Source organism: Salvelinus sp. IW2-2015, linkage group LG11 (genome assembly GCF_002910315.2).
Source record: "Salvelinus sp. IW2-2015 linkage group LG11, ASM291031v2, whole genome shotgun sequence".
Lineage (NCBI taxonomy): Eukaryota > Metazoa > Chordata > Actinopteri > Salmoniformes > Salmonidae > Salvelinus > Salvelinus sp. IW2-2015.
In genome coordinates this window covers 20790834-20802832 of record NC_036851.1, presented here as the reverse complement: position 1 = coordinate 20802832, position 11999 = coordinate 20790834, and the positions used below count along the sequence as shown (strand labels likewise).

The 11999-nt window shown below is 42.5% G+C and overlaps 1 protein-coding gene and 1 long non-coding RNA gene across 3 annotated transcripts in view; both read left to right on the top strand.

The window, feature by feature from the left end:
• LOC111969967 (calcium/calmodulin-dependent protein kinase type 1) overlaps nucleotides 1–4243 on the top strand; it is a 105873-nt gene extending 101630 nt beyond the window's left edge. For both annotated transcript variants that reach the window (XM_023996387.2, XM_070445578.1), the window contains 8 exons: nucleotides 692–830; nucleotides 1330–1456; nucleotides 1798–1873; nucleotides 2022–2134; nucleotides 2609–2687; nucleotides 2849–2936; nucleotides 3122–3269; nucleotides 3644–4243. In XM_023996387.2, the coding sequence (XP_023852155.1) occupies nucleotides 692–830; nucleotides 1330–1456; nucleotides 1798–1873; nucleotides 2022–2134; nucleotides 2609–2687; nucleotides 2849–2936; nucleotides 3122–3269; nucleotides 3644–3747 (874 nt within the window). In that variant the 3' untranslated portion in view covers nucleotides 3748–4243. The remainder of the gene's footprint in view (nucleotides 1–691; nucleotides 831–1329; nucleotides 1457–1797; nucleotides 1874–2021; nucleotides 2135–2608; nucleotides 2688–2848; nucleotides 2937–3121; nucleotides 3270–3643) is intronic.
• A 2066-nt stretch (nucleotides 4244–6309) lies between these two features.
• LOC111969956 (uncharacterized) lies at nucleotides 6310–7408 on the top strand. The gene is made up of 2 exons (XR_002878057.2): nucleotides 6310–6883; nucleotides 6922–7408. It is a non-coding gene; the product is annotated as an uncharacterized lncRNA (long non-coding RNA).
• Nucleotides 7409–11999: the final 4591 nt, after the last annotated feature.

Here is an 11999-nt window from a genome sequence, read left to right as displayed (position 1 = left end):
AATTGGGGAGTCCAATGGATTTGATTGTCCTTATAGCTTTGTAATCCATTCAACTTCTCATGAATTGGCGTGTTCTGCATTGTGTCAATTTGAACCGTTGTTTTGTTCAGAGTTTTTTTACTTTTTTAAAATGGGTTGTCCATTCCTCTCTCCCTCATGCTTCCTCCTCTCTCCTCCTCCTCCCCTCTCTTCTCCTCTCTCTCTCTCTCTCTCTCTGCTCATCCTTCTCCTCTCCTACTCTCTCTCTCCTCCTCTTCTCTCTCCTCTCTCTCTCTCTCCTCTCTCTCTCTCTCCCTTCTTCTCTCTTCTCTCTCCTCTCTCTCTCTCTCCTCTATCTCTCTCTCTCTCTCTCTTCTCTCATCTCTCTCTCCTCTCATCCATCCTCCTTCTCTCTCTTCTTTTGCCCTTCCCTCTTCTCTCCTCTCTCTTCTCTCTCCTCTTCTCTCTCTCTCTCCATCTCTCTCTCCTCTCTTCTCTCTCACTCTCTTCTCTCTCTCTCTCTCTCTCTCTCTCTCTGGAGTCAGGCAATGAAATGCATATTCTGATTGTTGGGGCGAAACACAAAGAGCAGTGGTGGGTTCATCTAGGAAGAAGCAATGCCTCCACCTAGTGGTGATGTAGGCTTATAGCAGGAAGTTAGATGGACATACATAGCAGGTGTACATCAGACGCCTTCCTCCTCTCTGTCCAGGGTGTCTGGTGGGGAGCTGTTTGACAGGATAGTGGAGAAGGGCTTTTACACAGAGAAAGATGCCAGCAAGCTCATCCAGCAGATCCTGGACGCTGTCAAATACCTCCATGACATGGGCATCGTACACCGCGACCTGAAGGTGAGCCTGGGTTAGGGGTCAAGGGTCAGGTGGTGTGTATAACAGTGAAAGAGGAGATTTCAGTGTTTAACACTGGAGTCAGTTACCTTCTTCTTTCTGTCCAATGACTGAATAGTCACAAGACTGGATGTATGATAGCCACTCTATAGGATGAAGACACCAGGTGTGCCATAAATTGTAGCTTTGAATTTCAACCATTTTACTATTTTGCGATTAGTGTATTACAAATTACTAGAGGTTTAAGGATGACCTTATAGTATGGGACATGTTTGTTGCCTAGACACATGATGCCTTTGTCCCAATCATTCTTCAGTGCCTTTAAATTAGATTAATTATCTTTACTCCTCTAATGAGATAATTTGTTTACAGGCAGTTCAGCAGTGTGTAAACTGATTGATCATTAGTTTGAATAACAAATTATTTCCCCAGTTTGTGTGTGTCTGTTTATAAAATGTTAGTGAACAATAAAGTTGATTGAATTCTCTGTCTTCTTTTCCAGCCGGAGAACCTTCTGTACTACAGCATGGAAGAGGACTCTAAGATCATGATCAGTGACTTTGGCCTGTCGAAGATCGAGGGATCTGGAAGTGTCATGTCCACAGCCTGCGGAACACCTGGATACGTCGGTAAGGAGGCCTGGTACTGACCAGTACATGCCTTTGTGTGTGTCTGTCTATGTTTCAAGAGCATGATTTCTATGATTTAGGGCTCTTTTCTATCTGTATTGCGGAAATCCAGCATTTTAGCGTGGTTTAAATTGAAAGGCATTGTTCCCGCGTTAGCGGAGACTGCACTCACTGTAAACGGTTCAATAGGAAATTACCTTTACATTTATAGCGCTACAATCACTTCAGCAATACAGATTGAAAAGAGCCCTCTGTTTTGAGAGCAAGTGCACACCCAGTGATCATGTCAGGCTAGATGTGTAATGATGCTGATGAAAACACTGCTCTCGTATCGTTGGCAGCCCCTGAAGTGTTGGCCCAGAAACCCTACAGCAAGGCGGTGGACTGTTGGTCAATCGGTGTCATCGCCTACATCCTGTGAGTCATGGGGTTGGACTGGCTCTTTCACTTCAGTCCTTCTCCTACCAGTCTTACTGTGTTACACTAGTTTCCACTTCATTGTTTTCAACAATCAACTCATTCCCTAACTCTCACATGATGCCTTTGTGCTCTTATTCTAACGCAGTTTGTGTGGATACCCTCCATTCTATGACGAGAACGACGCCAAGCTTTTTGAGCAGATTCTGAAGGCTGAATATGAGTTTGACTCTCCTTACTGGGACGATATCTCTGACTCAGGTCCAGTAGACCTATGTTGTCATTATTAGTTCTGTTTGTCAGCAGTTTCATATTATTGGAAATGACTTATCTTGGTCTGGGGTTTGTTATGGTTTGAGTGTTCCTGCCAAGCTGTCAGTGTGTGTGATGGGATTAACCATAATACACTCACTGGCCATAGAACAATCACTGAGGCCCTGTGAGATCACCATTACATAGAGCTCTGGGGGTCATGGTACAGTACATAGTCCTGTGGGGAGTTTCTGAAGTCAGGCCAAAGGCATGTGGCCAGTTTATGTATTTTACTGTCAAGTCAGTCTGGACAGTGTTTCTGCTGCAGTGAAGCTCCTTTTACTGGTGTAGCCTAGGAGTCTATTTATGCTTCAGCTACCTTTTTATTCTGTGTAAGTAGCATCATTAGATATATCTAATGTATGTTTCAAAAAAGACATTGCCTTTGAGTTAAATATATGACTTTTCATTCTGTGTTTTCAGCCAAAGACTTCATAGTCCACTTGATGGAGAAGGACCCCAGGATACGCTACACATGTGACCAGGCTCTGCAGCACCCCTGGTAGTGCACACCATCTTCTCCCTCAATACACACACACACACACACAACGCGACTTTATCATGTCGAGAATAATCAACTAAATGTGTACTTTTGCCAAGTGTTCACCTGTTCTTGTGACAACCAGTAGAAGTTGTCCCCTCATGTCTTTCTCTGTCCCTCAGGATCGCTGGTGACACCGCTCTAGATAAGAACATCCATGAGTCTGTCAGTGCTCAGATCAGGAAGAACTTTGCCAAGAGCAAGTGGAGGGTGAGTTACTTTTTTTGGTCCTCGTCAAAATGCAAATACATTTTTGCTGGTGTGCTGTGTTTAGTATATTAGTAAAATACTAAAGATCCTGCAGTATTCAGCGGACTATTATTAAGTCAGTACAGTTGTTATGGCATTTATCATTTATCACTTTTCAAAATTCTGAAAAATGTTCTGCCCTGCAGCAAGCGTTTAATGCCACGTCGGTGGTGCGTCACATGAGGCGTCTGCAGCTGGGCACCAGTCAGGAGTCCACCAGTCAGACCACCCTGTCCAGCCCTCTCAGAGCCCACCTGCTGCTGTCTGAGGCCACAGAAACAGAGGACACCACCGGTCAGTGGGTCAAAGCACCGCCACACCACACAAGTTAGGACTATTCAAGTGTAGCTAAACTTATTTGAATCTGTGGAGACACGACTTGATATTGTGAAAAATACTTAATTTTGCTGTTCTGTTTTGTTCATTCATCCTCAGTGGGTCTTGTTGCTAGGTACAGTATGTTTCCAGAAAATAACCAGTCCCTTTCACAGTGTATTAGGCTCAGGATTACGCACGTCTCAAAACACTGTCTCACTCAGTAACACTTTGATATGTAATCCTTGCCTAGTTTCCAGGCTGAAAAAGGCTGATAAGAGGCAGATTTATAGTGTAGAAGAGTTTTCAGATCTATGTGTGGTGATCATCCTCTCTCTCTCTCTGTGTTCCAGAGTCTCCGTGTGAGGGGGGCTGCTCCCAGAGTGCTGATGGGGGGGCGGAGCGCGACCACCTCTCCAACTGCACCTACCGCTGCCATCCAACCAGCCGGGTCTGATCCCTGCTCACCCAGGCCACGCGAGGCCAACCAATGACTTTCCCATTTACCTCTGGAGACCAGAGAACTCCCTTGTCTGGCCAGAAATACAGAGTTGTTCCAGCAACCCGCCACCAGGAGGGGCAGGCAGGTTATGAATCCAGGGTGGGGAGGAGGGAGGAGGGACTCGATGTCAACAGAGGAGGTAATTTGAACGGATTGGGTGAGAGCGGAGGATGAGATGAGAGGGGAGAGGAAAGGAAAGGAGGAGAACATTGAGAAAGAGAGGTGTGGTGCCCAGAATAATCCTGGCTCATATATTTTGGTAGCGGGACAGAGCTTGGACAGGGTTTTACTCATCCTTTTGAAATGTGCGTCTGCTTTTTATATCTCTGCATTTATGTGCATGGTGTTTTCTATCTTCATTGTCTTTCCACTTTGACAGAATCCACGGATGATATCTGCATGATGAGGTGACAGGTCCCCTTGCATGTTGGCAGCAGGTGTTTTATAGCGTGAAGAGTCTATTGCAAAATCGTGTATGGTGGTAATCATTATGTTATAGTTCCTGTACTGCAGATACACATCTTTATGACCTTAATGAATTTAGTCCTTCAGCATTACATTTGTATGGCTTTGTTGTATCTTAATATTCTTTTTATATATAAATGTAGCCGTAGATGCATTCACCTAATACCACATCTGGATAATCAATGTGAGAATAGTCCATCCATTGGGCTAGTATACGGTAGACCCAGCATTTAGCTAGATCTGTTCTTTCTTTCTTCTTTTTTTTCTCAGCATGGTTGTGTTTCACAACTGTACGTTTGTGGTTGTGCTCCCACCCCAGGCGGGAGCACTGTAACAGAAGAAGGCTTTCTGATTTTAACAAATTCAGCACAGGGACTTCTTCTCTATGGTGCCTTTAGAACAGTATCAAATGTTTATTTTCTGGTGGCTTTTAGAAATCTGAAGATACATTTCTATATCTCTGCACAGTTGAAGGAGCATTAGCGGCTATTTCATTTCTATAATTGTATGTTTGTATATATTTCAATGTGGCAATTCTATCGTTAAATACAGACTTTCACCTCGGTCCAGATCTGTCCAGATCGCTTTTCCAGTTGAGAAGTGTAATACACAGCCATTCCTCTTAGTACTAGTTAATACTTCATTTTTTCAAGCCTTTGTATCTGTACAGAGAGAACTTGAATTAAAGAATGTAAATATACATCTCATTGTCTCACCTCATAATTTCTTCTCTCTCACTCATCATAATTAAGCAATAAGGCACAAGGGGGTCTGGTATATGGCCAATATACCGCGGCTATGGGCTGTTCCCAGCACGACGCAACGCGGAGTGCCTGGATACAGCCCTTAGCCGTGGTATATTGGCCATACAGTATACCACAAACCCCCGAGGTGCCTTATTGCTTAGCAAGGTAATTAGAGTAGTAAAAATAAACGTTTTGTCATACATATGTTATACGGTCTGATATACCATAGCTGTCAGCCAATCAGCATTCGGGGCTTGAACCACCCAGTTTATAAGGTCATTTAGAACATACTTTTGGTTACCTAAAAGAGAATGCAGGATTTTATATCAAAGAATTTCACTTTACTCATTTGTTATTGTTCCTTTGTTTTTTCAACAGTTCAGTTTACATTCAATCCATCATCTTCATACATTTACTGTACTCAAATTAGCTGACGATGGCTCTGCCATATAATGCTTACACTTTTAATAAACACATACTGACTTGATTGAATTCTCTGATGAGAAGGGTACAATGTGTTTCCATTACCAGTCCAGTCCAGTGGGTTGTAGCTCCTACTGTAAGTAAGATTTAGGATTTTTTCACGTTAATTTCAATAGCCAAGTGAACAAGACTTGGAAGTGTGGCAACGCGAGACTAGAGGAACATCCTCTCTGTCCTCACTCTAGCTAGTTCAACACACAGGCATTGACTCTACAGACCTACTTGCCATAGCCTGCATTGCATTCAAAGCTAAATGATTGACACAAATTTGCCTTGACATTTCCTGTTTCAGTGGCTTTTGTGTAGTGTGTTGGTTCTAAATTCTCATTGGCTGTGCTGTTCCGCTTGTTGATGATATTGAGCTGTCACAACATAGACCTTTTGATTGAGTTTTGCTCTCAATGTAGTGTACTCAATGGTCTACTCTGCACAATGCCCCGTCAGTTCTTTTTTAAAGAGACATTCATTAAACTAAGAGTAGTGCCATTTTCATTAAGGAATGACTTTCAAGTCAAATTAGTACAGTGTTAATGGCTAATCACTAAAAAGGTGCCAACATTTGGTTTCATGAGCTGAGATTGACATGTTGGAAACCAATGAGACTGACTACATGTTGAGGTCTTCCAGATAAAGTGGAGGACAGGGACTGATCTCTTTCTGCTCAGTGATGTTCTGAAAATTAAAAGAGAGGCTAACTTCTCCAAACCTAGCTTTCCCCCTGAATGTATCGTTTGATTCTATGATTGTTTCCTTTGTTAAACTACGGTAATAGTGAGTGCCATTTGTAAAAGACATTTAACAATTTTAACTGTAGCCTGTCCAATTGCTGCGTGGTGTGATCAAAATGTGTGAGAGAGAATAAAACATGTATTGTGCAAACACTGCACAAGCTACACACATTAAAATACTTTAAAATACTACACACATTAAAATACTACACACATTAAAATTCTGTATACAGTATAGTGAAATTAGGAATCTTCATACCAACAGATGTTTTATTTTAGATAAATTACGTTCATCAAATTGGATGCTTGACATGTGGACAGAGACAAGGGCAGTGCAAGTTGTCATATCTTCAAGTGTGACTAACAGTAACAATTGTGAGTAATTCTTTAAAATGTATTATTGGCTTTATCTTCTATTTGATCTCCACTAATTTGTTTGGATAGTGAAGTAGTTTGTGATAGAGTGTGTGAGGGTAGAGTGTCCGAACAAGGGTGGGTAGATTGGAGGAGGCAGGTAACCCTCTATGTCCACTGCCCAGGGCTTTAACCCATTCATTCTGATTAGAGAGAAATAAAGAGAGAGGGAGACTGAGAGAGGAGAAGGAGGGGTAGAGAGAGATGAAGGAATAGAAACAGACAGTTCTAGAGGATACAGTTAGGCATAGTTTAGTAGTTTCTTGTAGCCGAATAGTAGATGAAGACTAGAGGTATTTTAGAGAGGACGCTATTGTCACATTTGCACATCACAAGGCATTCTAGCCTTACCTCAAGTGGTAAACATTCTGTATTCAAAATGTATATGAAGGGCTTCACTGTATCTAAATAGGTGATGGTTATTTGATAGCTGATGTTTATTTGATGAGTTTACACATTGACATTTGCTTACTCCAAATTAACAATCTGAACAAGTCCTTTGATAAGAAAAGTGTATTTAGTTATATTTTCTGTTCTTTATGTTTTTTATTGGAAGTAAATTATATAAATGAATATGTGTATGCATAGTGAAGTATATAATATAGTATTTTTTTTGTAAAAGCTACAATACTAATGCACGGATGCAATGCATTGTGAGCTATTGAATATTAACTGCGGAGTATTGTTAAGTATCAAAGCCAATTATTTGTACTGTACTTTGAACTGATTTGTAAACGGATGGTATATTAAAACTACTCTGTCTATGCATTGTCTGTCTAACTGTGTCCTGCTTTACAGCTTATTGGCCCTTGAAGTCCATCTTGATACTCAGGCTGTGTCCTAAAAGTCTGATATGATGCTGTTGTTGCAGACAAAGTACACCAGGATAGTGAATTCATTCAAGTTTCACTCACTGTCACGACTTCCGCCGAAGTCGGTCCCTCTCCTAGTTCGGGTGGCGTTCGCCGGTCGACGTCACCGGCCTTCTAGCCATCGCCGATCCACCTTTCACTTTCCATTGGTTTTGTCTTGTCTTCCCTCACACCTGGTTTCAAATCCATCAATTACATGTTGTGTATTTAAGCCTCTGTTCCCCCCCATGTCCTTGTCCGGAATTGTTTCTTGTAGTGCTTGTGTACGTTATGCTGGTGGATACCGGGTCTTGTTTGACCCATTCATTGATTGTTCTGTTTACGGTGGTTTTTATGTTTATTAAACGACACCGTTGTAAATCAGTTTTCGCTCTCCTGCGCCTGACTTCTCTGCCGCCAGTACATACTCCGTTACACTCACTTTGGTGATTTAATATTTTTTTTCTTTGCTGTTTGGATGTTCAGGTTTCCTGCATAACTACCGGCCATGTAACTTTCCCTCAGATGTTAGTGGTTTATACCCCACTAACCTCAGCCTTCTGAAACGTATCTCTCTTCCCCTTAAAAGGGATGGGGAGACTTGGTGGCTTGGATGAAAACCCTAGATTAATGTCAGCAATGTGAAATTATGGCCCTGGGCCGGGCTGGGAAGCTGAGTCCGAAGTACAGAGGGATGATGAGAGTAAGGAGAGAAGAAGGAAGGAGAGTGAGGGGGAGTGGGGTGACTCAGCAAAATCAAGTGATAATTGAACAAATCAATTTCATTTCAGATAATGCAAAGTGCTCAATGGCCCCCTAGGAAGGGAGAACTTTGGGTAGAACCAGAGAGTGGGACCACTCTCTGTGTGGTCTCACCCTAACCCTACATCTCTGCCTAACAATAATTTCCTCTCTGCATCTTTTCACTCTCTCACCTTCATCATCGTTCTGCCCCTGAACAAGGCCACTGTTCCTCTGCCCCACTAACCCACTGTTCCTAGGCCGTCATTGAAAATAAGAATTTGTTCTTAACTCACTTGCCTAGTTAAATAAAGGTTCAAAAAAATTATAAAAATCCACATCGTCCCACTCTCTATTTTTAATCAGTAAAATTTTCCTTGCAATACCAGCATAATTCCTTCCCTGTGAGTTATCTTCTGAGACTGCCAGACTCCTTCTGTCTATCTGCAGTAGTCTTCCCCTGCCTCATCTCACCACAGCCTCATTTACCCAGCATTCCTCCTGTCTGGGGGAGAGAGATCGACAACAAGAGAGACTGAGAGGAAGAGAGAAAACAGAGGCCACCTCACCTGCCCCAGTTCTAACCTGACCAATAGGGACAATAAAAATAAAGCTCCTAAGCCCTTGCTAGGACTCTCTCCGATCCCTCCATTGGTCTTTAATACATTGTACTCTCAGCATTAACCCTAGCCATAAACCTAACTCTTACCTTAGCTTCATGTCCACATCCTAACCCTCAACCACAACCCTAACCCCCACAATAGGGCTGCCCCACCTCCCAGTTCCCCATTTAACACGTGGATATATCCAGTTAAGACTTCCTCTTGAATCTTCTGCTGTTCAGACAGGATCTCACGGTTGGGGTTTTGGAGTGACACGATCAATTTGAAAGCCCTCAGCTCCCTCCCTTGTTCTTTCGTTAGTAGAGTCCTAAAACCTGTTCTAACAGGGAATACTTTATCACCTGAGTGTAAGCCCAGGGGAAACATGTTTGGTTTCACCTGCTGACCTGATGGACTGAAGATTTGACCTGAGAATTTGACCTTGGACCTCATATAAACTCTGACCAATGACCACTCATTCATAGCCGTGGGAAGTAGTGTTGGTGATAAATAATGTTATTTTTCTCTCACAAAATTTGCTCACTAGGCCTTTATTGCTTCTATAATTAAATGTTACTATTCAATATCCAAGGTTATCTTGCTCACAGTATGTCAAAGGCCTGGGCCTGGAGTGTATTGGAATAAATTATATGTTTCATGGTGTGCACACACCTCATGTCATTCTCACTGCCCATACGCCTGTCGTCAGTACCACATTGGGTCCGTGTCTGCCAGCGCTGCCGGGAGTTACATGTGCCCCCTGTGTCCATCTATACTTGGGGACTGAAAGTGCCTGGGCACTGGTTCTATATTTCTATCTCTACCACCATAACTGTAATCCTAAATTACCCTAAATACGCAAATGTGTAGTTACTTCACTGACCCATCAATCAAATATCTTATGTTTATTTTATAGAGGTTGGTTAGAGCTGCGTCACCGCGCAGTCACGCCACCTCAGTTCCCCAGAGGGTACTATGAAGTCACCACGGGGTGTGTCCAGTGTGTGTTCACAGGGCTGTCGAACAGGACAAGGTCATGTTTTCAAATCAAGTCAAATCAAATTGTATTGGTCACATACACGTGCTTAGCAGATGTTATTGCATGTTTAGTGAAATGCTTGTGCTTCTAGCTCCTACAGTGCATTAATATCTAACAAGTGATATCTAACAAATTTCACAACATACTGTATACCCAATACACACAAATGTAAGTAGGAATTAATTAAAACCATATACATATGGACGAGCGATGTCAGAGCGGAACGGACAAAGATACAGTAGAATAGTATAGAAAACAGTATATACATATGAGATGGGTTCCTGGTCCGAAACCTGGAACGTTGTGTTCCGCAAGGTGCCAGAGCAACAGTGAAAAAGGCTGGCTTGTGAACGTAAAAACTTTCTCATTAATAAATGCGCCTCTTCATTTTTCTCTAGACAAAAAATATTAATTTGGCCTAGATATTGTCAATTGTCCAATGTTGGATCCAAAATAAATCCAGAACATTTACAAGTAGGTTTCTGAAAGGAGAATAGGGAGTTGGGGAAATGTGTGAACTGTCTCTCTGTCGGTCTATCTGCCTGCCTGCCTGTCTACCTGTCTGTTATGATGAGTACGTCTGTCAGTCTACACATTTATCTTTCAACCTGCTTACATTCTAGTCTATCTGTCTGCAGGCGGATGTTTGCTGGTAAATCTAACAGAAACCATCTATCAAACTACTTGTTGCAGTCAAAAGAGATGGATGAGAGAGAGAGAGAGCGAGAGAGAGTGAGCGCAGGAGAATGGGTTATTTTTCCACTTTCAGGGGTCTATGTCCCATCAGAGTGGATCAAACCCTGCCAGACACTTGACACATGCTATTTGTATTACTGACAGGTTTGATACCCTACTCTTTATGAAAAGTGGAATTATTACAAAACTCTCACATACACAGGCAAACAGACAGCCCAGAGCTCCCAAGTGAGTGTCAGAAATAGAGGGGGGAAATGGAGGTTATGAAGAGAGCATGGAATGAGAGGGATAGAAAGAGAATTATGAATGAGTGTTTTTTTCCGTACCCGTAGTCTTACCTCTTTAGAATGCGATTCTTCTCAGAATGCTTCCATTGGAACAATGGATGAAAGGACCAGAGAGAGAATGGAATTTCAGGGCCATGGGTCGTTTGAGTTCCTCGGGGCAATGTGTACACAGACAGGAACACCTTCTCATTGATTGGACAAGCTGGGTTATACACACATATACATACAATATGCACACACACACCCGCACACACAAACACATTTAGCTGTCATGCAAGTACCTTTTAAAATGTGCACATTTAGTATAGTGTAAATCAACAGCAAATGCCAAATGTAATTAGTTATAATACTTTAGTCTTGACATGATGTTTCCTCTGTGACAAACACACTCAAACACACGTTAGACAGTAACAAACATTGTCTGTCGTTTACAGTCACATCCATCTTAATTTACGATATCTGTGTTTAAATAACCCTAGCCCACACAGAATCCTTCCATTACCTTGTCTTCACATTGTTCCGTGTCTACAGGCCATTCAGACCTTTTTTCATGGGGAGCTTTTACTGGTGATGTAGAGAGAGGAAAGGGAGAGTTTCCCAGAACCGAACCGATCAGCGCTCACAAAGGCAGGCCAGACAGACGACCCACTGTTTGTGAGAGCGTGCATTGTGTGTGTGAGAGCGCACGTGTGTGTGTAGGTGCGTGAGTGAGTGAGTGAGTGAGTGTGTGTGTGTGTGAGGTGCTCTGGGTTTAAGGCCTGGGATGGGAAAAGAGGTGCTGCTGCCAACCGTCCTGTGAAGGAGAATTTATGTGGCGTTCAGGTCTCATAAATACACAGACATTTTGGGAGAGCTACAGAGGAGGAGGTGCATGAACGAGCAAATAGTGTGTGTGTGTGTGTGTGTGTGTGTGTGTGTGTGTGTGTGTGTGTGTGGTGTGTGTGTGTGTGTGTGTGTGTGTGTGTGTGTGTGTTTAGAATATGCAGAAGGTTTCTCTAGGACTTTTCTAAATTCTGTGATCTAAATAGATCCGTGTTGAAGTGATTGTTTTAATCATTCTACCATGCTTCCTGTGTTTCAATGTGCCAGTTGGCCAGGTATTTATCACAAATTACAAATCTGTTGTTGACAACAGTCTGAAGATAAAGTTGAATA